This window comes from Nothoprocta perdicaria, unplaced genomic scaffold (assembly GCF_003342845.1).
Source record: "Nothoprocta perdicaria isolate Ctin4 unplaced genomic scaffold, notPer1 scaffold_110, whole genome shotgun sequence".
Taxonomy (NCBI): domain Eukaryota; kingdom Metazoa; phylum Chordata; class Aves; order Tinamiformes; family Tinamidae; genus Nothoprocta; species Nothoprocta perdicaria.
Window position 1 is genome coordinate 579,860 of NW_020454206.1, and position 24,323 is coordinate 604,182.

The following is a 24,323-nucleotide window of genomic DNA, read 5'->3' on the forward strand; positions in this document are numbered from 1 at the left end:
CTGGCCTGTGCATTAGTGGCCGGTTAAAGCGGCCCTTGGACCACAGCGGCGCTGAGCGCCGGCCACGCCATGCGGCAGCCGCGAGGGCCGGCCCGGCTCCGTGCCCTGCCTCGGCTCCACAGGGAGCCTGCTGCCAGCCCGGTGTTGCCGGCATCCAGGTGTGTCCCRGGAAGGAGGAACGTGGGTTGGCAGAGCGAGCTTTGGGCTCCTTGCTGCCAGCTGCCCTGCAGCCAGTGACACCGCACGCGCCGGCCGGTGCTGCGCGGGCGCCAAGAGCTCGGACCATGGCTTTGGCTCAGGCAGGACGCTCGTCGGCTCCTGTGCTTGCCTGAAGTCGCAGCTGAGCAGCAGGAAGGGACAAAAGTCCCGTTTGCCCAGAGCTCCAAATAGAAAGCAAGCTCCATAGCACGGTGAGGAAACATGAGCAAGGGATTTGGGGGGCGAGGGCGAGGAAATAAGAGTCTGATAGAGCCTAATCCGGCTTAAGGAAAGGGCTTTGGTTCCTTGCTCTGCCACAGACCTCTCATGACTCCAGACGAAACGATATTTCTCCGTGTGCTGTTTCCTGCCTGAGGAGTGCAGATAGGAGCCCTGCCTTGCCACCTGGGGCACCGGAGGACAGCTGGAAGGAGGAGGGAAGGGCTCAGGCTCAATGATAACAGGGGCCAAGTGAGTGCTCCAGCGAGCTGGAGCGCAGCGTTGGCTTCATTCCCCTGCTCGGAGCAGGAGTGCCATGTGCCCTGCTGACGGTGGCTGCGTGTGCAGGCAAAGGAGGACGGTAGGAGCATAGGGGCTGTATTGCAGCTACACTGACCTCAGTAGTTGACTGCACATTTAAATTTGCAGCAGCAGGTGTAGTTGGAAAGATCAGAGCTGCAGTAGACCCTAAAAGCCATAACAGCTTCCAATGGGATGTGCTGGCGATAGCRGCTTCCCCTACTGCCCTCAGAATCTATCACGACACTCGCAGCCCCAGGAGAGCAGCTGACACTGGCAGCAGCAGCAGCGACCCGGCTCCCGGCTCGCTGGCGCCAGGCTCTGGGCTCCGGGCCTGCCTGCCAGGGCAGCACAGTGCCCTCAGACCCGGCCACGTGCGAGGGCCACGAGCAACAGTCACATTCCCTCTCTCTTGCCATGAAACCTGTTTCCTTCTCCCCACCTTTGGGCAGAGGAGAGAGAAGAAGGGTTATTGCCTACTACCTTAGTAACCCCTAGGTGTGATAGTCTGGGTAGGCACATAGGCAGATAGAAGATCTTAAGAAGCAGCTGGATAGGGATTATCTATTTCCCTGAAGTAGATGAGAGATGGAAATGGAGAGGCCTTGCATATCTCAAAACACACTCCCTCCTTGAGGTTGTCTCCTCCTCATCTTTGAAGCTCAGTCAACTTCACTAGTGCTACCCTGACGTGAATGCCTGAAAAGGTGGGGGAAAAGGACCGCTTCGTTGCAGGTTAGGCTGCTCACATCACACCACAAGAGAAAGTCCAGTCCTGTCCTTTCCTCTTGCTGTAAAGAACGTTTCTTGGCTGCACTCTGAGGAGAGGCAGAATTCATAGCAACAGTTTTACTATCTGAAGGGCTTAGAGAGGAGCTAGGATTTTTTTGTTGTTTTAAATCAGTGACCCATGATGACACCATATGGTTTTATTTCATTTAATTTGGGCAGAGCATTAACGTTCAGCTTCTAGCAGATCCCTCCCTGCCCATTCCAGCTCTGCTGTGTTACACTGTATGAGTCCAGAAAAAAGGGACTCGGGTGGAAGGGTGGAAAGGGTGGAAGGAGAGCAGGGCCAGGGGAAGGCTGCCCACCTCCCGTGGGAGAAGGTGGTCCCGCGCTGGGGGATCGGGCTGGCGAGCAGCGGTTCACACAGCTGCACCTCACCGGTGCTCCCGGGCTGCCCGCCTTCATCCCTGCGTAGCCTGGCCTCCCACGGCCACTTGCAGCATTAGGCTTTGAGAAACAGAATCACAGAAAGGTTGAGGTTGGAAGGGACCTCTAGAGATCATCTAGTCCTCCTGCTCCAGCAGGGACACCCAGAGCACGGGGCACAGGGCGGCATCCAGRCAAGTCTGGAAGATCTCCAGAGAAGGAGACTACACAGCCTCCCTGAGCAGCCTGTCCCAGAGCTCTGTCACCCTCACAGGAAAGAAGTTCTTCCTCAGACATAGATGAAGCTTCCTGTGTTTCAACTTGCACCCATTACCCCTTGGCCTGTCACTCTCCCGTTTACCCAGGAACAGCCGTGTCAGCCCTTCGCACAAGGGCACGAGGGGTAGTTGCTGACCTGGACCAGCCAGCCTAGGTTCTGCAGGAGCAGCATAGCAGTGACTGCATGGTAGACCTGTCCTGAGGCAGGTGCTTCTGCTTCAGTTCCAGTGAGTTCACATTCACAGGGCTYGCTTTGCAGCCATCAAACCAGAAATTCATTAAAATCGAAACATCTAGAAGATGTCATGTGATTTACAAGATATGGGGATCAGACTGGATCTGGGTGCACATCCCAGGTTTAAGGAAATTTAAGGAGAGCTCCAAGAGCAAAATGGGCTGATCTTGGTCCCTAGCAAACCAAAATCCTTGCTGATCTTGGACCTAGCAAACATAGGGCATAGAGGAACTACCTGGGTCATCAAATCCAAATTCCGATATCATAGGCAACCCATGAGCAAATACTCGCCTCGGAGCATCCATGAGAATATCCATTCCAGCAGCTACAGATCTATAAATCCCCCTCAACAAACACATGATCTCTATGACAGAAGGATCTCTATGACAGAAGACCAAAAGCCCAAAGAACTACAGCAAGTCGTGGACAGAGAGCTGGAGAGAGCAAAGACATTGCCAGTGGCTGCACCCCCATGACCAGCAAGAGGTTTGTTCGTAGAAAACATGCGGCTGCCTCGGGGATCTTAGGAACTGATGATCTTGTGAGGATGCTTCTCCTTGGCCCTGCAGCGCAAAGCAGCAGCTTCTGCACCCCCCGGCCGGGCTGCGCGGCTGCCGCTGGTCAGCGCGGCCGCTCAGGACACTTCCACAGCACACGGCCTTGTGAGGTTAAATATCTTAATCTGGAGCATGGGAACTTTTAATTGAAAGCTTTGCTTTGAGCCCGTTTTTCATGATTAACATTCAGGAGCCTGTGCTGAATTCCTTGTGGACATTCATTTTGATTAACAGAAGACACGTGTGCACTAGGAAAAGAGTCTTGAACTGGGGAGAAACAGATAAATGCAGCTAATATTGTCAGGTCTCTTGCAAGTCTCTTCATATTCGCTATTTTATGTAAAAGCTCTGATGTTGAAGATAAGCAATTATGTGCRAATCTCCCCTTTCATTTAAAACCAAGGTATTTCTGGCTCTCAGAACTGCAAAGAGCAGGTGGGAAGAGGGCCCTGGCTGCCTCCCAGAGGCCCAGAACCAGAGGCAAGGAGAAGGAAACCCACATACATAAACCCACATACATTCTTATCCAGTCTTATTTACAGTCTTATGAATCTTATGCTGGTCTCTCACTTTCGAAGAATATTGACTTAACATTTTTTTTTTCTAATTTGGGACTTGGCAGCATTTTATATTAGCAGTGTATTATCTCTATATGCTCTGGAGTTCTCCGYCACAGTATTTGCTTGAGTCTGCTGGGGAGTGATCCTATTTAGGAGAGTGTCACCTTTCTTCTATCAGAATCAGGGAAAATTCTATAATGGAAAATGATGTTTGACCAAACTCAAAGTAAAAGACTACTGGGAGTGTGTCAGTTTAGATCTAATGTTAGTTTTATCTTGCGTTTTAAAGAAGCAAACAAGATTGTCGGAGGAATTTCAGCCCTATCAGAATGGGGAAAAAAGTCTTTCTTAAATTACCTCTTCGGGTGTTTTTGAAGCTGTGTTAAAACACAACATTTGAATCATACTTCTTGATTTTATTGAAACTGCAGTTTCCAACTACACTGAAATATAGCTGTAGACATTTTCCTTAACTTTCATGCTGGCGGGGCAGAGTCCTCCTCCAGTCACCAGAGGACAAGCCAGGAGCGGTCTGTGCGGCTCCATGTAAGTCATGAGCAGGTCTGAAGTCTCACAAATGTGAACCCTGTGGTGGTTTGCCTGTCTGTGCTGTGCTCGCGGGCAAACTACACTAGCAAGTTGTAATTTGTCATATGAAGTTGTGTGTACATGTTTATCTTTGCCTATAGATCTGTATTTATGACTGTGGCTATATGTAGTTAGATATTTGGGTCACATATTATATTCAGACCCCATGCAGAACTAATAGATGTTTTAATAAACATTTATTCAACCATTACAGTTTTTAACAGAGTTTAATAGGCAGATAGGCTGTTCAGATCTGTGGCTTATAACCATCAACAGCCAGCTATATTGATGTTTTTGTACAGCACCCAGCACAGTTATTACAAATAATAAGTCATAATCATCTAGAACTCATCCATAGCAAGGCTATAATATCCATTATGTAATATCTAACATGTATTAATACTGATGTATGATTTAYGTGGAACCTCGCTATATTATAAGGCTCATATGTCTGTAGGTTTTTGCGTAGTTGTATAAATTAGCGAGTTTGGGTCTGTTTTATTTTTAAGTGGCCTATCTGGCAGCCATTTAAGACACTGCAGACTTGTGTATTATTTTTGGGCTTTGGACAGCGTGGCTGTTATTTATGTGACTGTTCGTGTTGTGCTGGTCTGGCTGGTGGGGAGTACCCTGCACGTCTGAGCACCATCGTTGGCCCTGCAGAAACAGGCTCTGTCCATAGGAGTTAGCAGGGCCAGGGCTGACCTACGTGTGCCTATGCAAAAGAACTGATTTGAATTACCTGGAAGTGTGAAATTAAAACGCTCTAGTTAAACTACATTGCACCTCTGGCTCCCTTGTTTGGAATTAAGACAGCTTTAATTTAGTTTAGCTTAATTCACTTTGGAAATGAAGTAACCTAAATTGAATTTAGGACACTCAAATTTTGAATGAGCAGCCAAACAGCGTTTTAATGGTTTTAACCAATCCACTTTCGGAGCTAATTCAGATTAATTCTGCTTGGCCCTGCGTAAACGAGCCGGCCGCCTGCTCTTTGTCAATGGAACCGCCTCGGCCAGGGCTGCGTCAGCAGCAGCCGGGTGACAAAGAGGGTCCCAAGGGCGCAGCCCGCGCCAGGCCGCCCCGCTCTGCCTTGCCCGCCGTTTGGCAGGCGGCACTAGCTGGGGAGAAGGCAGAAGAGCTGCGAATACTGAGTATTTTAATGTTCAGGTGCTGCTGCCTAKCCCTTTGCAGGGGAAACCTGTGTTGTTCTGGGGAAACGCAAGATGCCCTTTCTAAAAAGCACCACGTTCTAAAGAGCTTGCCCCATTTTTATCCAATTCCCATACTCCAAAGCAGTCTGAGTTAGGTATCTCTTCCCCTGACAGATCAGCATACTTCTCGCCCAAAATGAACATTTACTTCATTGTCTGAGTCATCTTAGCCTGGGAACAAGCTCCAGAGCAACAAGGGTTTGTAGGTAYAGGAACACACAGGGACAATGATGCTTAGAAAACTCTACTGCGTCTCCATTTTTTCTTGAATAATCTATAGTCTAAGAACACAGAGGATACATAAGGTGGCCTAAAGATTTTACCTTGCCATTTTTTAAGGGTAGTTATAAAATCAACCATGAACAAAGCAGTTGAGACGCATTTTCTCACCCACAAACACTAATATTTTACAGCATAATTCTGAACATTTCAAACTTCTCATTGCCTTGCTTGAATCAAAACTACTTCGAGTATTTGGTCAACGCATATTTTAGCAGGAAAATGATGTCAAACATTGCCTTTATCAGAATGCAAAGAGAAAAGCCCTTGAAAACCACATTTTGGAAAATCTCAACACGGATAAAGCACCTACCCTGCCTCTTTGCTAAAATGCCAGACAAACAAACCAGTCCCCAAACAGAGGAAAAAACCCTTCCATCTCCTRAGCCATCAAGCACTTCTTCCTGACATGGGGTAGCTCTATTTTTGTGCACTTCCTATTTCATGGAGTTAGAGCTTTGAATAAATGTTTGACAGATTCTACAGGATCTACACATCCATCTGCTTGGCCTTTTCCCTGCRTTTTGGCGCGGGCCAGCAGCCGCCGGGGGACACGGTGACGTCTCCTGGCTTTTTCCTAGRGGATTGTGGACAAAGATTGCCTTTCCCCACATGGGAGTGAATAAGGTGGATGGCGTCCCGGTCCCGAGAGGATCCTTGGGTGTTGTACCAGCCCCTTACAGTGAWGTGGATGCCTGCATGTGCGTGCCTTTGTGTGCCAGGGGTTGGGTGCATTTCTGTCCACTTCGTGGCTGTTCATAGCCCAAGCTATGGCTCTTGTGGAAGAGTTCATCTCCCCATGTACGTACGGAGCAGAGGGAGGTGCAAGGGAAGGAGTTATTAAATGCCAAGCGGATATGCAATAAATCCCATTGATTTTACAAACTCCAGCTTGTCTTCAATCTCTTTCCATTCCTTATCCTGGGGGCATTGCAACAAAACCCTATTTTAAATACCTTTTCTTCCCCCTCCCCCACTCCCCCTCCTCCCGCTCCCCAAAAAAGTGTCAATATTTTATTTGGATTTTTAACTTCGCTCCATAACAGTTGTTTGACCTCCTGACTTCTGCGAGTCACATAAATTCTGGGACTTTATTCAGGAGCCATGTTCCTGCTATTGAATAAGCAATTTGGGAGGGTGAATTAATGACTTGTGCTGTTGCTGGAAAGTCCCTGAAGAAATATTAAAATTGCTTGCAGACTGAATCAATACTCACTGAACACCCAGCGTGAGGACCTGGGCTTTTCAGTGGCTGCGGCAGCCGGCTTGGTGGAGGAAGGGGGATTCCTGCACGCACTGGGCAGCAGCCTGCCCACATGCTGGCCCGCACTCCCAGTAACAGCCCATTCCCAGACACGGAGCCTCGTGCCGCCGGTGCCTGGGAAAGGGCCTGGGAGATGGGGCCCCTCTGTCCTTGCCTGTAGGAGCACCCGGGATTTGCAAGGGCCGCTGTTCAGGCCTAGTGCTAAGCGCCTGGCCCAGCTCACTGTGGCAGGGGAAGCTTCCTGGCACGTGGGACTGTGACCGTGCTTCACGTGGGAGCTCATGTGAGTGTCCCCTCAGCACAGGGGCTGGGACACAATCCCACRTGGTCCTGGGGCACCACAAGCCCGCCAGGACACGGATGTGCTCCGGCTCCGGCTCTCCTGCTCCCCGGGCCGGCAGGAGCCAGCTCTCGCACACAGACCGGTTCTGCTCTCGGCCCCCTTTGCCAATGGTGGGTTTTGTTGCCGGAGCTTTTCCAGCCCCCTTGGAGAGGGCAGCCCACATGTTTTGCCATTGTGTTTTTGAATGGCTGTTTTGTATTCGCTTGTTGGGCTGCTATTATTGTGTATTAACACCGGGGTGGGTGCGCTTTGTATGACCGCATGTCCGTCTCATTGATTCCATCAGGATTATTTTGTAATTGTGTGTCGCCGTGATTGAGTTAGTGTGCGTTTCAGGGCTCCTGTGTATTGAATAATGATGTCAGGGATTGGCTTGTTTGCCTGGGTAATGGCCTCTTTTCAGTGCTGAGAGTGAATGYGTCCTTCTCGTGTTTCCCGTGCCGGCCGGGGCGGGATCGCTTACACGAGGTGATTCCTCAAGACGCTCACGCGCCGTGAGCAAAGCCCCCCTGGCTCTGCCTTCCCACGGGATGGGACGGGACGGGGCCGGAACAGGGAGCACAGCCGCCGTCCGCGGCCGTGTGTGTCCTGCACGCCKCTCTGCATGGGGTGTTTTAATGTGTGCACCTGTGGGCACGCTTAGGCGCTGCCTAAGGCTTATCCGCTGCGTTCAGAGCAAGTCTCCATGCCCCACGTCTCTGGAAGCAACACTATGCTCTGCATTCCCAATACATTTCCCACAATCCATRGAGATCTATAAGTGACTACGTGAGTCTCCAGGAAGTGCATATTTGCCTTTGCAAAGGCGTTTTTGTGTGACTTTGTGTACGAGTGMGTGGGAGGGCCCCGTGTCCGTTAGCAGACGCGTGTGCTGCGCGTGTGGCTGCCTGAGGATGCTCGTGCATGAAGAGGTCTGAACTGGCCAGGGTCTTTCATACCCACAGCAGTGAATGTGGTTCTGCGTCAGCAGTGTTTACTTGTAAATGTATGTGCTAAGATGTATTAAATGTGCAATGAATCTCTGGGTTTCTGATTGTGTGCACAGTGGGTAGTAATGCCCTGTGACAGTGTAACTACGTTTGGTCACTTGAAAAATAAACAAGGCAGCTCAGTAATTTTTCTGCTGATGATTAGGTGTCATTGCTGCACAGATTTATTTGCTGTGCGCAGGCAACGTGGCGCTAGAACCTCTCTGTGCTTCGTGAGGTGTCAGGACACGGCTCAGCAGCCGTCACATCCAGACAAAGTCATGCCACAGACTACAAAAGACCAAGACAGCTTCCCAAGAGAGCTCCAGGGGTATCCTGTCACCAAAACATCCCGTCGGGGGAGGCCTGCAACCTTCCCAATCAGGTCATCTCTGCTGCCGGGCCGCAGCAGGGCAGCGCGCTTAGCCAGCACTCGCGGCGTGGCTGCCGACAGGTAACTCCGTCCCTCCTCCCCGCGCTGCCTCAAGCCTCTTCCCGCCTCTGCCTCCTCCCTTCGGCCCTCGCGCTGTTCCCCCTTCCTCCTCCTCTCTCCCGCCTGCCTTTGCCCTTGAGCGGGTGACGYGGTGCTGAGCCCCCCTGCCGCCCGCTCCGCACCCGCGGGTGGCAGCCGCTTCCATAGGGGCCCGGGGAAGGGCAGCGAGGGAGAGAGCAAGAGAGGACCTGGTGGGAAATAATTGGAGGCTGTTAAGGAGAGGAGCCCAGCATATCACTCCGGTAATGGAAATAAATTCCATTGTATTTGCATTTTAATTTTCCACATAAACAAAGGCCCAGAGTGCACCGGCTTCGCCAGAATCACCGGCCAGAATTTAATTAGAAATGAAAAGTTTATAGGGTCCTCTTTAATGCGATTAATGCACAGTTAACATTTATCACATACATATGCTGGAATCGCCTTTTTTAAGCAACCACCGGCCATGAAATGAATTTCTTTTCAACTTTTTTAGCGCGTGTGAGGAAGGCTGTCTCTGGTGAGGCGGTCCAGTGAGCACACTCCTGACAGCTTGGTAAACTGCAGCCCGCAGAGGCTTAGCAGCCCCCTTCCTCACCGAGGAAAGTTCAAGGTGGCTTAGAGGGAAGCATGGTCTAGTGGTTAAAGCCCGAGGTTGGGAGTCAGGGGATCTGGGTTGTATTCCCAACTCTGCCACTTGCTCACTGCATGACTGACTGGCTCTCAGTGTCTGTTTCTCTGGGTGTTACAAAAGAAATCGGCTGGAAGAAGATATCTGGGCTGCAGCCCCGGCTGAGTCTCAGGCTCTCCTGAATGTCGCTGGCCTCCCCACTCCCCTCCCGGGGCTCGAGGCGCATGGGGTGGGCGAGCAGCCTCCGACGGCCCCGACACGCTGGGGACCCGCGGTGCCGGCCCAGGCCACTCACGGGTGTCCGGGGCGCCGGGATCCGGCCGCGCTGCGTTAGTCCCAGCCCGCCAGGAGCCGCCTCGGCGATGCGACGCGACGCGACGCGACGCGTGAGGGCTGCACGGCAGCCCCTGAGGTAAAGGCAGCCCTGCCGTGTGCTGTGGGCCCTGCTGCTCCCGCCGAGGGGCTCGGCCCCAAGCTGCCCGGCTGGTGGCACCGGGAAGCGCCGCTGTGAGTCCAGACAAGTTGCCAGAATCCTTCCCCCGCCGAACAAGGCCCGCAGATAAAAGATGGAAGGTGAGCACCTCCGCTGCGAGCCTGTGCTCCACTGCCAGGCCCAGGTGGGCATCCGGCTGGTCACATCCCTGCCTCCTCGCAGCTACCACGCCGTCCTGCCCCTTCCTGCCCATTCCTGCCCCCAGCACCCCACTGGACGCTCTGTTTCTCCCTCCTCTGCTCCAGCTGCCCACACAGGCGAGGCCTGGAGGCACCTCCCCACTCCCATTCCTCCTTTCCTGGCACGCAGACAAGCAGAGCAAATCAACCAGGCCCATGGGCACACGGAGTTCGCATGTTAGGAGCACAGCAGGAGAAGGAGGAACATGAAACCTCTATTGATCCCTTGAGGAATGATGTCCCTTCCTTATCTTATCAGATTCTCTTCACTCTTCAATTATAGTCTGTTGAAATTGGCCTCTTAACCCAAACAAGATAACCTGGGTAATGAGGAGTGTGAGGGGAGGGGAGAGGAGGGGAGAGTCCAGTGCATTAAACTATGGATACTGCTAGAAATATCTCCTCCAGCATAACCCCTTCACCCCCATTCCTCTAGGCACCGCCTTCCTGCAGCCCCAGGTCCCTATACATTATAGTAGCACGCATCCATGGCCTTGCAGGTACACGGCACCATATATAGGTGTGGGAGGCTCCGTATAGGGCATCTCTGTGCCTGTGTGTACCTGCTGCACTGTGTGCCTCCACGCTCACCCGCCTCAGCACACGCCACTGCCATTCACTTGCAGGCAGGTTTGTGTCACTAACACTGCCTGTCACACCGGGTGACGTGGCCTCCGCGTGGCCTTGTTGAGAGGTCTGCACAGACGGGCTCCTGACAAATACACGGGTCCCTGCTAGGCACCCTCATGTGCATCATGTGCTCACCACGAAGAGCAAGTGCATCATTCTGTTGTCTGCCAGCAAGAAACGCTCTCCTTCATGGTCCTGCAGAGCTGGGTGCAGACACAGCCACACAAAATTAGATGGGTCTTCCAAAAAATACATGCCACCATGCCTTTGCAAAAATACGTGCCGCCTCTAACTYGCAGTGTGTACCTGCAGAGCTACAAAGTTTTCCACAGAGACTCCTATTCTTAGTCCTTCTGCAGACCCGTTTGCACACATTCAGATGCTTGCAGAAGCCTATACTCCCAGCTGGAGCTGCCCTGGTGACATGCCCACACGCCTCCTCGTACACATGTCACGGGGTACAGGGCAAGTGTAGCCCAAATATCCATTACAGAGCAGGCTGCCGGGTGGAACAATAGGGGCTCGGCGGCCTCTCCGCACAGGTGCCTGCAGCTCTCTGTGCTCAAATTACTTCACTGAGCGCAGGACGATCCAGGAGCACATTCAAATCGTGCAGAAGGTGCTTTCGTTTCGGAAAGGTGGTGCTCTAGGCACCACAATGGCTTCCTTTACGAGGCCGGCACCCTCTGCGTGCATTCTTCTAAATCCCCACGGTCACGTTCCCCCTGCCTTTAGCTCTTCCTGGTTCCCTCTACGGGCATCCGCCTGGGATGGGCCACGTGTCCCGGTGCCAGCAGCTCTGCCAGTCTGGCCTGCTGGGCACCGAGCAGTATCTGTTTTAAAGGAACAGTCACCCATAGCCCTGTAATTTTCTTTAAGTACCACTGCAAGTTACAAAAATGTATGTAATCTACAGAAGGGGTTAGGATCACAGAAATCACCTTTTCATACGTTTACACAGGTGCTGTTATGTGCTAACGGCCAGACACACACATGCAGGTTCCCCCTACTCTCCAGCTTGCCTAGCTTAGCAGAATTCACTTATTCCGTCCCCATCCTCTCCACATCCACACGTGCAGACCCCTGAGACGGGCGCACACGTAGCCTGAGGCTGTTAAAGCTGCACAAGGGAGCTGGGTGTTAATATTGGGAGCTCCCTCCCGTGCCTTGTTTGACATGGAACCGCAGCAGGTCTGCTCCTGACAACAGCCAAGCCAGATCATCCGGAGCCCTGCGCTCCGCCGTTTCCCGGCGGAGCCCTTTCCTGCCATCCCGGGCCCTTTCCTGCCATCCACCCCACCCAGCCCTGCTCCCTACCCGCCCGGCAAGGTCCCCTCTGTTAGAGACAGCACCACAAGCACAATGGCTCTCTGAAACTTGAAATTTGCCCTTTGCTCAGTATGGAGAGGGGATTTGTGGCCTTATTCATTTTCCCCTCCGCCTCTGCTTACGCAGCCTTGGTCAGTTTGTACCCACGGATACACTTCCCCTTTGCACTTGCAGTATCCAAACACAGATCCCTTTCCCCCCCCCAAATCATTGCTTCTTCTCCTCTTTCCTTCTGGTTCTCTAATTTAGCCATTAATTATATATATATATATATATGTATGTATTTTATGTGTACACGTATATACAAGTTTGAAAGCTGAAGCTTAAATAGCCAATGGTTTTCTGAGTCTAAAATCAGGCAAATACTAATAGCGAACTCTATTATACAGCTGCATTATGCCACAATCTTATTTGTTTTAGAGGCTGACCCACCAAAAAAWGATCTTAAAAGAATTTTTAGAAAAGTATGACTATGTTGAAAGGCAAAAGGCCATTAAGAAGTGCCCAAACGTAGTGCCCAAAGAGTCTATCTCAGTTTGAAGAGAGCATTTGAAAATGGGCGGCGGGTAACGAGTTCCCTCTCATATTTTAGCCCAGCCTGAAGAAACAGAAGCTCTATTAAAGAAAATGAGGTCTAGCACTGGGAATCAAAGGCTGGGATGTTAGTCCTGCCTAACTAAAGCACTTGGTGCTGTTTGTGTTGCCAGAGCCATCTAAACTGCCCRTAAAGAAGAGGCTGTGCAAGGCATCCTGTCTGGCAGATACATGAGAGTTTCGTTTGTGCCTTTGTTGTCTTGTCACATTCTCTGCTTTTCTAGTCATAAATAATGAACAGAGATCAGTTTACCTTGCAAAATATGGATACCTCTCAACTGAAATATGGTGATGGGCATTTTGACCGGAGCCCATGACTGTTCTTGTTGCGATTTGCCTTCCAAGCAGAGATGGAAGTTGAGGCCTGTGCCCTGAAGTCTGCAGCGAGGAAAGGCTGCTCCCCTTGGCAGAGAGCAGGAACTGCTCAAAGTGGAACCAAAGGCATAAAAATTAAATTGGCTTCCGGGAGAGGAGAGCTAACAGGGGCAAACGCGAGCAGGYCTCTGTGCAGGGTGCGTGTGCACGCGTGTGCCTGTGGCGAGGGGTGCTGTAAGTGCTGGGAATGAGGTGCCATGCACGCTGTAGGGACACTGCCGGAATGGCAGAACCAGGGCATGGGAGCAGCAGACGTGTCCTGCTTGGGTCTCCTGTTCAGACGGACAGGCCACCAGGCTCCTCTTTGGCGGGTTGTTGGTGACGTGGGCAGGCAGTTTGTGTTTGCCCTTTCTAGCAGGCGTGCAGCCACCAGCTCTGGCTTTGGCACGTCACCCATTCTCCGCTCCGTCCAAACTGGTGCGCACCTCGATCCCAAGCCCGACAGCGGACAAAGGAATATCCTTCCCTGCCGCCTGTGCTTCCTTCACTTTACGGGCATGTTGTGCCACTGTGCACGGGCCTGCCAGGAGCTGCGTTCTCCCTGCCAGGTACCTATATACCCATATGCAATATCCAGCTGCTGGGCACTTTCCCGCAGAGGTGCCCGTCTGCCTTGTACTCCGTCCCTGTATGAGTGACCTGTACAAACACACAGTGTAACTGCCCCTTCTCCTTCCCTGCACCAACCTGCAGGCACCCTCACCTTTCTGATTTATTGACTGGTGGTGCAAAGGCATCCTCTGCACTCCTGCTCCCCCTCACTCCTCCCCACACATCTATAGGGACAGACAGTGTCTGTCCATACATCTCAAGCATGTCGTGCATACAGCCTGTCCTTCTTCACACCCCAAGCACAGCCAGTTCTCGCCTGTGGCTGCAGTGTTCAACTGTTGTGTCATCCCTCTCCCAGCGACAAGGGTCTAGTTACGGAGTTATTGACTGGTTTTCCTGCAGACAGATGGATCTGTCTGTGGTCTCCCCACCAAAATCCACCTCTGTATGGGCTGGTAGTCACGGCTGTAAGGATAGGATTTCACCAGGAGACCACCCTCCATGCAAACATCCTTCACCCAGGCCACGGATGGTAATAAATGGAGTCAGGCTGAGCCATAATAAAAGCAATTGAGTGGGTTACCTGTGCAGACGCGAGATTTATACCGCCTCATATTTGATGTGATTGTTTTATTGAGTTCTCAGTGCAGTTAGGATGCCATTTATTTATTTATTTGTTTGCCTACTTATTGGGGGAGGCTGTCGCAGTGTGGCTAGTGCTCGCCCTCGATCTCATCAGGTAGGAGCCTCAAGGAGAGGGCTCTCCATGCAGCTTTGGTGCGGGAGCCCTGGCCACTGCTCTCCTTCCTTATGACACTTAAGGATCTATGTTTAGTCCCTAAAACCGTGAGGACTGTCTGCAGTAGAAGCCTAGCAGAAGCTAAGGGAATGGCAGAAAGACACATGTGCTCATGTTGGTTTTCTAAAAGCATCTCAGGAAAGAAATTCCTCTTTGTGCAGTGCCTTTTGGGGCAGTGGGCTGTGGGCTGTGCACAGAGCTTCTTTATGCTCTTGCAGTAGAAACGGTAAGCCCCAACATTGCATCTGGCTCTGTCATCACACGTGAGCGTCCAGAAATATTAGCAGGTGCAAATTGATTGGAAATGAATATTTGTAAGTGCACTCTGAGGAGTTGGGAAAGCAAGTGATTGGATTTGTGATTTTCAGCTGGGTAGATAGCCCAATAAGTGCTACAAAATCAGCTTGCAGTTACTGGCACTGGAGAAAATTGGAGGCTAACGCTGAATATCATGCTGTCTAGTGTTTCATCATGAGCCTAGCAATGTTTGTTGTTGGTTTTCCAGCTCCTCTAGCCAAGGGATAGCGTGAGAATTTCAGTTCTCATTTAGTAGAGGCTGTTTCCAGTGCTTTGGGGGGCTCGGGGATCTTGAAGGGGGGCCCTTCTACTCCCGGAGGAGGCAAAGGACCATGCTGGTAAGGGATTTGTAAAGCCACTTACTGGGAGTCAGATATCCAAATCCCTTTACAAACTGAAGACACAGAAGTGAAAACAAGTGAAAACATCCACTTTGTATTACAAGTACACATGATTTTTATGCTGATCTCATGATTTGGGGCTCCGTCTCAGCATTTTTTTAATTGTTGAGACTGGTAAATCTGTCCACGTATCTGTAGACTACAACAGACTAAATTACTGTTTGGGTGCAAAATTTAAGCAGCTTTTAAGAGTTACCATCAGAGTCATCCGCACACGGGTGGGATTTCCTGCCGTAAGCAGAGAGCGTAAGCCCCGTTCAGTGGCAACATGCTTTCGTTCAAGTCCCTGTCAAGGTAAACTAAAGGAAGATCTGGCTCTGTTCAGCTGTTTTGAATTATTCTCTTTCTTTTCAAGTAATACAGAAATCATTTATTTGAATGGGCTTTGGCATCAGAGAGGGCCTTTCTGTTATATTTAATATATGGTTGAAAACGTGGCTTTGTATATTTGTATACATTGTGGCATCRCACCGGAGAGGACCCAGCTGGTCCGCTAGAGCGTTTTGCATCTCCTCAGCCAACACAGGAATATTTCTACTGTATGTTTGCCTGTGCTGTTAATCCCATCTAGTTATACATATCCCCAAAATAAGGGAATTCCGTGGGATGCAATTCCACAATTTAATGGGGCTCCCTATGAGGAGATTCCTTCTGCTGCTATTTAAATATTTGCTTCCTTACTGCCCTGCCTTCATTCCTTGCTCTACCGCTTTGTTAAACCGGAATAATTCCCTTCCCGTTGGAGGGACTGTGCCCTTCAGATCTCTGCATTGTTCTCACCACTTCATCACTGCATGGCCAGGCTGCTTTTATTTTCTCCTTTTTCCTCAGCAAGTCAAATGATTAAAAAAATAATAATTACCAGTGATTCTGGTAAATGAGGTTTCGCTCTATAAGGCTCATTCAGCCAGTGCGGAAATGCAGCTACCTCTGTGATGGAGTGCGGTGACCACCTACTAAATGCAAAAGCTTGAAAATGGGYAACTTCCAACAAAAATCCAGCTTTTCATGTCTATACAAAAGGAACGACTGGCGTTTTCATATGATAAGGAGACTGATGTGGTACCAAATTTCTATGTTCATARAATAGGAAGCTCAAAACTTCCCACTCATAACAGTACTGCATCTGTTGAGCTGATAGCTGCATCACAGGAAAAAATAGGGGGGAAAAAGTGACCGGTTTACTGTAGTTATCTCCATATAACCTTCCAGCGGCCAGATATGAGGAGTAAGACAAAGCGGACCGCTGCAAGCATTCATTTACCCTTGCAGCTGCAGGAACATTGTCTGTAACCTCTGCTTTATAAGCCTGGCCTTTATTTGCAATGATGAAAAGATGACAATACCAGGTTTGTGTCTGATGGCCAAGAATCTGAGTTTAAAGGGTATATTCCTTATAACGAAGCCCTGTGTGACCCAGTTGCATTCTTTGCTTGGCTGAAGGCAGCCAAGTCTTTGAGACTGCGCCTCGAGACTGCGCCGAGAGTGCGCCCTGCTGCAGGAAACTCAATGGCAGCCTTGGATTCAGCATTAACTAAACAGGAGGATCCCTGGTAGGATCCTGAGTGTGCACCAAAAAGTGAGAAGATGCAGGTTTGGCCACGCAGACGTTTGCTCGTTGGGTGCCGCGCAGGTCACCCAGCCTTCACTGCAGACCACGCAGCGGCACTGTGCTCGGTCACTGAGAACACGCTGCCGGGAGAGCTGCTCTACGCTCCTCACGCTTCTCCCTAGAACCATTATGGATCCTCCAGGAATTCCGCATTTTACATCCTGTTTGGTGGGAAAGGTAGGGGGAAATTCACCARTGGCATTGGCTGGGGTGTTGGTTCTTTGTGAGCTCTTTATGGAAGGATTACACTGATTTTCAAAAAGTAGCTAAATACTGTTGTTTGTGTTTTGCAGCTAAATACTGTTGGTTTTATTTTGCAGGTGTTACAACTACTGCATGAGAAGTTGTTCTGATAGACCCACATCAGCCAGAACACTAATGGCAGAACAGTAAGAAAAACCTGATCTCCTACTATGCCATTCTTTGCTCTGAGATACAAACCTGCCCGTGGCCACTGGAATTGGTCACAGGCTCAATATTTCCTTGTAGAGTAAGCGCATTTCCCTGGCTATCATAACCTGAATCAATGTGTGACTCTTCCCGTACATATTTATAAAAAACACATGATTAATAGAAGTTTTAACTAGGAATCATTAGCCAGTTGTATAAAATGTAACAGGAAACATATCCCCAAATGAAGCACATAACACAAGAAATTAATGTATATTCAAAACCTAAGAGAAAATAGAAATACATTTGAGAGCTTTACTGAGGTAAATGCCCACTAAGCTCCATTCCCTGCCGTGGGATAGCGGATCTGCTCTCAGAATTCCACAGTCTGGGATGTACCCAGAAGGCTGACTGTTCGGTAGTGTAACTCCGCAGTCCTTTGGCTTCTGCATTCCTTGGAAAAGCACTGACAGAGAGCCCCAAGCTCTGAAGGCGGCAAAGCGGAGATGAAGGCACAGATTGTCTCCAGGCAAATTGTTCTGCTCTGCCTTGGTGGAACGGAATGGAATTCATGTATTTAAGAGAGGCAGAGAATAGGGCTAGAACTACAGCAGCTCTTGCATCTCCATGCATGTATGTCCAGTATGTGCCTACTCCTGCTCCTGCCAAAGCACATGGTCTAATWCCAAAGATCTTACTCAAACTGATTATCCCCTGAAATGTGCATTCTTAGCCTAACTGTCCACGCTGCAAACAAAGCAAAAATTCTCATTAACATCTGCTGCCAAGTCCGTTCTTGGGAGGCCGCCGCAAGGCTCGCAGCAGTGCCTACATGAACCCGGTGGAAGTGTTCTAGCCTGCAGTGACCAAAGGTAACTTGTCTGTAGCCATAGGGTAGGTGGAGAAGTTCTCTTAGGACGCCCCGTGCTCCAGAGATTTGCAGCAAGCCCTAACTGCTTACCAGAGAATTAAGAGTTTCTGTCACTCAGCTGCTTCTCCGTTACATGTGCTGCATATGTGTGTGTATGTTTACATATATACTTGTGTGTATATATATATATTAATGTGTATGGGTGCATACATGTACACAATAGGCTTATAATGTATAGCACCCACTGTATGAAACGGGGACAGGAAGGTCCCGTTGCAGAGAYGAGCGCTTTGCCTCGATGCTCTGTTTTCACCAGCTTTACCTAGTAACTAATCCACTGTCTAGATTTTTTGCCTCCGTTAAAGCAAGGCAACCACATAGCGAAGATAATTTTTTTGCTGATTCTTGGAGGAGTAGTTAAGACTTTTTTTTCACTGTAGTTTGTATCTGCCTTATATTTGCATGAGGCTGAGATCACGAACTTACTGACATGTCTTGATATCGTCTAAATTCACCCCATTTGTAGTCTCAAGATGGTAAAACCCTCACCGAAGTAGTTCTAATGGTTCTGGATAACGGGCCAAGGCATCTTTCCTGTGGAAGTGCCACATTTTGAGAAATACGAAGATAGGTATTTCTATCAGATTGGTTTTAAAAATTGGCGTCTGCCCGAAGTTGCTCAGGGAATGAGAACGTTCGAGTAAGTCCCATTTATGGGCACGCAGTAGGGAAGGGGAGCACAAGGAATGCGCCGTTACAAATGATTGCCCAGTTCTGTGTGTTTGCTTTGGCAATGGGGGACAGCAAAATGTATATTTGAACTGTGAACTTAGCCCCGGCTTTGTGTTTTGGGAGCTGGTTACTGATTCCTGGGTGCCGGCAAAGGCGGCGCTGCCGCCCGCGACAGCCGGATCGGGCCTTTCCGCACTCGCTCCTTCCTGTTCCGCGGGAATTTTTTTGCAGCCCAACGTCCTGCTCTCACCTAGCACAAACCCACCGATTTTCTGACCTGGGCTATTCTGGGTTCATTTCCTCACAGATACGCATTTGGGGAAGCCCCACGCAAAGGCGAGCACTGCAAAGCTGAGCCGGAGTTTTTCAAAGGAATGGGGAAAGTCTTAATCACACGGAGCCAAAATGTCCTGTGCCTTGGTGACTACACGCTCAAATGCCATCACTGTCTGAATCGAATGGGGTGGGTCACAGCTGAGCCCTTTCGATACAATAACATTTAGCAGTTGCAAAGCGCTTGTCCTTTTCACAGCGCTTTCTAAGTGCAGACTCACAGACACCTGTTCCCTCCTCCCTCTGGCAAGGATCGGTCCTTGTTTCCAAGGTGGGAAGCCAGGGTGCAACCCCCGAGCCCGGCCGCAAGCTCRTGGCAAAGGCAAGAGCGGAGTCCCGCCGGACACGGCAGCCGCGGGCGCCRCGCTTGGGAAGCGAAAGGCTGGGACTTGGGCGACGTTCGGTCGCCAACATTCTTGGAGCTAGAAATATGTATGTGCCAACCCCTAGAACTGAATGGAATTCCACGTTTCCCAGAAAACGGGATTCTGTTCCCGCAAAGAACAGAATTCCCAGCCTTTCGTGAGCTCTCCTCTCCCCAGCTTGGTTCGTTGCAGGGAAAAGCTGCCTGTCCTTCCACAGCTGCCTCTGCAAGGTGTCTGAATGTCAAACCGTTATTATTTCAGTACCTGACTGAGAGAGTAACAGAGACCTGGAGGTTTTTTAGGAGGGTGTATAATTAGCCGATCAGTATTATGTTACCCTGTTCATAACTTAATAACCATTTTAATACAGATGGCACACACAGGGATAATTTCCTAGGGTAGCCTAGCAGTATATTACAGAGACAGTGTGTCTGAGGGAATCTTCCCTAGCCAAGGTACATTCCACTAGCTAATTCTACCTGCTGTTTTCAAGATGATTTGGGATAATTCCATATCATTTGCAAAATATTAAAACCCATTTATATAGGATGCCAGATTTAGAAATACACAGCCTGAGTTATTAGACATATTTTGATAAATCTGCTACGAAACGTGCAAGATAAAAAATACCACTCTGCTTTCCCTGCTATTTATTTTTGTTTCYCTTGCTATAAATTCACCAGGTTTAAAAAAAAAATCTGGCTAAACTTGCAATATATCAAAAAGATCAGCGTACCGACTCATGCATATTTTTATCTATGAGGATACTAAAGGAGACTGCGTGTGTCTTATACCCTAAATACATTTATTTGGGTGGGGAGCTCTGTGCTGGGACTGTGTGCAAAATCTCCTGCATTCCCATTCCCTCCCGTGCCTGGTTTTTCTCCGTGTGAACAGTTCATGCACTAACGGGGTCCTGCGTTTCTGTGCTCGTGGCCGGTGCGTGTGAAGGGGCTAGAGCCCAGCAGCGGGTGACTGTGACGGGTGCGTGACGGGCGCCCGCGCAGGCAGCGTGCGGAGGAGCCCCTGTGCGCGGTGCGTGTGAGCAGAACRAGCGCTGCAGCCTCTTCCTATCGGTGATACCTATTGCAGCCCTTTTATTTTTTTCTTTTTCTTTTTTTTTTCTCTCTCTCTACATCAATCATTTCTTATCTGTCATACAGTTATTTTTGCCACCTCAAACCCAAGACCAAATCGGAGCGCCTCACGACAAACACCTCTCCCTGCACATGGCAAGGCCGCGGGCCATCCTCCCAGGCCGAGCCCGGCTCGGCACCTTTGTAACCCCCGGCAGGCTCGCTCRGGAAGCCCGGGAATGCTGCAGAGGGACAGGGAAAAGCGCGGGCGGGGGCTGCCGCCCCGCGCCGTGCCGAGCTGTGCGGCACTGACTGTGCAGGAGGCACCGCGCTCTCCCCGCAGCCTCTGCGGTGGTTTGGGGGCCGTAGAGGGGCGCGCGGGCRGAGGCGGGGGCGGCAGGGCTGCCCTTACCTGTTTATGGACGAGACGCTGGGCACCGTGTCGTTGTCGCAGATGCCCTCGGCCAGTAGCCTGTCACGGATCTCCCAGGCGAACATGGTGGGGTTTTGTCTCTTGTACTCGGCGATTTTATCCACAACTTTGGGGGTGGCCACTTTGGGTTTAGAGCCGCCGATCACGCCGGGCTTGATGCTCCCCGTCTCATAGTACCTGCCCCGCCGGAGCACAAAGGGCCGCGGTTACCTGGCGTGCCCGGCGCGCCCGGCCCCGCGCGGCCCCGCGCCCGCCTCGCCCCGGCCCCGCGCGCTGCCTTCGTTGGCGCCATCCTAATTTTTGTTTGTTGGTGCGGAGCGAGAAGCGCGGGGGCTTCGGCTCCCGCATCTCACGCACCTCCCTCGTCCCGCGCCGGTTTGTGCCCCGCGGGAGCCTCGCTCGCGCTGCCGGCGCTGCGGGCAGCAACGCGGAGTGCGGGTCATTCCCTCCCGTGTCCCTGCCCGGGGCGGGGGCGTTTGGGGCAGCCACGTCCCGTGTCCCTGCGACCATGAGCAGTGCGCGGGGCCCCCGCTCCGCCACGTGCTAAGCGGCGGCGGCGTCGCGGGGGAGCGCAGCGCAGCGCGCCCGCGCAGGGAGGCTGCGCGCCCGGGCTGCCCCGCGGGGCCCTCCGCGCTTTGCGGCGCCCCGTTCCCTCCGCGGCTTCTGCCTCTGCCCTTCTCCCTACCCCTCTGCTCCCGTGGGTTTTGCCAAGGCCGCCGGCGGCGGCTGAGACTTGGAGTGGGTTTTTTTTAGGTTTTTTTTTTTTKRWTTTTTTTTTCTGTTTAATTTTTCCCATTTATTTGCTTGTTTTCCAGACCGTTTTTCTTTCCCCCTCCCTGTCCCTTCCCTTCGCCGCCCTCCCCGCGCCGTGCGCACGTCCCCCCCCGCGGTTCGCGAGCCCCGCGGCGGGCGGGAGCCGCCGCTCTCCTCCCGCGGCCGCCGCGGGCAGGGCCCGAGCCGAGCCGGGGGGCTGCCCCTTCCCTTACCTGCCCAGGATCTTGCTGACACAGCCATGACTGACCCGCAGCTGCCTGGAGATGTCGCAGGGTCGCACCCCCTGGTGCGCCAGCTCCACTATCCTTTGTCTCACCACGTCAGGTAGGGGCCTGCCGTTCACAAACACCCCCCCGAGCTGGTTCACACCCCCGTGCCCTGCTGGGGAAAGAGAAAGGAAAAAAAAAAAAAAAAAACAAACACAACAACCCACGCACATCAGAAACAGACCGTTAGCCGTGGGCTCTTCGCCGCTCGCGCTGCAAAATCTCCATTGACCAGAGATGGATGGGGGTGATGGCTGAGGGTCGGGAGGGGGAAACGGGAGGCGACAGAGAGGGAGAAAAGGAGGGGAAGAGAGAAGAAGAAAAAGAGAAGGAAAAAGAAAAATAGAAAGGAGGAAAAAAATGAGCAAAAGAAAGGAAAAAAGCGAAAGAAAAAAAGAGCAAGTGAAGGAAAATAAAAAGAAATTTTAAAAAAGTGAAAGATAAAAACAAAGACAAAGAAGGAATGAAAGGAATAAGGAGAAGAAAAGGGAAAAAGAAAGGAAGGAAGGAAGAAAAGGCGGGAGAAGAAGCCGAGACGGGAGAGGAAATTTTCCCGAGTTGCAGGGATTTCCCCTCGGCCGCCGCCTCCCTCCCGGCCGGCGCGCGCGGCGCCGCGGCGGCTCCCGGGCTCTCTCCGGCGGGGACGGGGCCGGTGCCCGGAGCCGTCTCCGCTGCCCCTTCCCGCAGCGGGCGGCGAGACRGGGTCCGGGGCCCCGGGCAAGACCCGCTGCCGGCCCCACTCCCGCTTTTTTTTTTTTTTTTTTTTTTTTTTTCGCACTCGTTTTGGGATTCTTTCCGCGATTTCAGTCTAGGCGGTGGGTTAGGGTCCCTGGCGGACCCTGCCCTCCCTCTCCCCGCAGCCTGTGCCCCGCACAGCGCCTCGTCCCCGTTTATTCTCAGATGTGAGTTGAAGGGGTTAGGGGAGAGAGAAGGAGAAGGAGAAAGAAATGGAGAAAGAGAAAGGGGGAGAGAGAAATAAAGAAAAATATTTTGTGTCCCGCAGTCGATGTTCATTTACAGACAACCCTTGTTCTCATCCGTTTTCTATCTTTAAGMGCAAAAAATCTCTAGTAATAAAATCTAACAGACTCCCGCCGCTCCCATCCAATTCGGGAGAACTGGAAATGCTCTATTTTCGCTTTTCTAAACAAAATCGCGCTCGCTCTCCTGGAGGGCTGCTAGGTCGCTTTTCTCGATTCACCTTCCTCCATTCGGAGCAATAGCTCGGGAGGAGGGAAGAATAACGGCGTCCCCGGGGGCCGCGGAGCGAGTGCCGGGGCCGGGGGCCGTGTCTGCTGCGGGGCTCGGGCCCGGCGCGGAGCCTGCGCGTCCCGCGGCCGCGCCGGGCTCGGCCGCGCCGGGGCCGCTGCCTCCGTGCGCGGGCGGCCGCGGAGAGCTACGCGCTGCGGCTCTGCCCTTGCGCAGCCCCAGCCTCCCGCATCCTCCTCGCAAAGAGATCTCACTTCGGTTTCGCAGTTTGCTGAAAAATGATCTGTTTGTGTTTTCGCTGGATTTTTTTTCCTCTTCCCTGCTTCTGACACTGACTTATTGGCTCTGAACTTAGTGGAAACTCTCATTGCCCTGCGATCGATCCGAGCCCTTTCTCACAAATAGAGTTTTTTCCGTCTCCCCCACCCCTTCCCGAGCACCTCGACATCCCCAGGCGGGAGCCGCTGCCTCCCCGTCCTTCCCGGCGCCCGAGGAACCCACGTTATTTGTTGCCCTCTTTTGTCACGCTTTCGTAAAACATATTTAGTGCCGCATGGGGAAGGGGACATATTTATCTTTCTCCACTAAAACCTGCGGCTCGACATTACTGGGTGTTTTCTTCATTTGTCCAGAGCCCCTTCTGCACATGTTGCCTCTAAAGTTACAAGACAGCAATTTCTTCGGCAACTCGATAATAAATAATTCAAAACACCTTTGATAACTCGCATTACAAAGTATTAAAAGGCAACAGATGCAAGAAAGATTAAAAATTAATAATTCAAATWATTGCATCCCGGCTATTTTTTCCACTTTTTTTTTTTCTATCTTCTCACCATGCTTTGCGAAGGTTTTTTTCTACCAGAGCAGGAAGATATTTACGTGTATTTATCCGTCTAAGTGCCGGGGTATGTATATACACATACACCCTGCTTTTGAACAGATTATATTTTGCTGCCTGTACTTGTGTGTCAGGAGCCCGCGCCTCCCTGGATTCGAATCGCTTGCTAATACCYGGCTAAGTCTGGAAAGACATTTTAGGGACATATCAAATGTTGATTTAAAAAATAATAATAATAAAATTCGGGAGCAAAATAAAATGTTTCGCGCAGCTCGGCGGAGTTTGCGAACGTCGCTGGCTCCGCTGGGAAGCGTCTTCGCCGGCTGCTGCATTTTCCAGGCAGCCCAAGGCTGACCCGCTGCTACCGTTTCCGAAGGAGCGTCGCGCCGGGGGAAACTAATAAAATAACGTTTAGCGCGCGAGGTAGGTTCTGCTCCAGGGGGTCGAAAATTAAATCCTTCGATAGTGAGCAATATAGCCGGGAAATCATTAATTTTAGGGAAAAAAAAAAAA

The 24,323-nt window shown here is 51.2% G+C and overlaps 1 protein-coding gene across 6 annotated transcripts in view; it reads right to left on the reverse strand.

Annotated features, from left to right (window-relative positions):
* Window positions 1-24,323, reverse strand: part of PAX2 (paired box 2) — a 74,097-nt gene that overhangs the window by 47,756 nt on the left and 2,018 nt on the right. For 4 of the 6 annotated variants that reach the window (XM_026050583.1, XM_026050591.1, XM_026050623.1 and 1 more), the window contains exons 2-3: window positions 21,710-21,878; window positions 20,703-20,900 (exon numbers count right to left, since the gene is read on the reverse strand). In XM_026050583.1, the coding sequence (XP_025906368.1) occupies window positions 20,703-20,900; window positions 21,710-21,878 (367 nt within the window). The remainder of the gene's footprint in view (window positions 1-20,702; window positions 20,901-21,709; window positions 21,879-24,323) is intronic. The other 2 variants (XM_026050612.1, XM_026050600.1) reach the window with 1 other exon arrangement.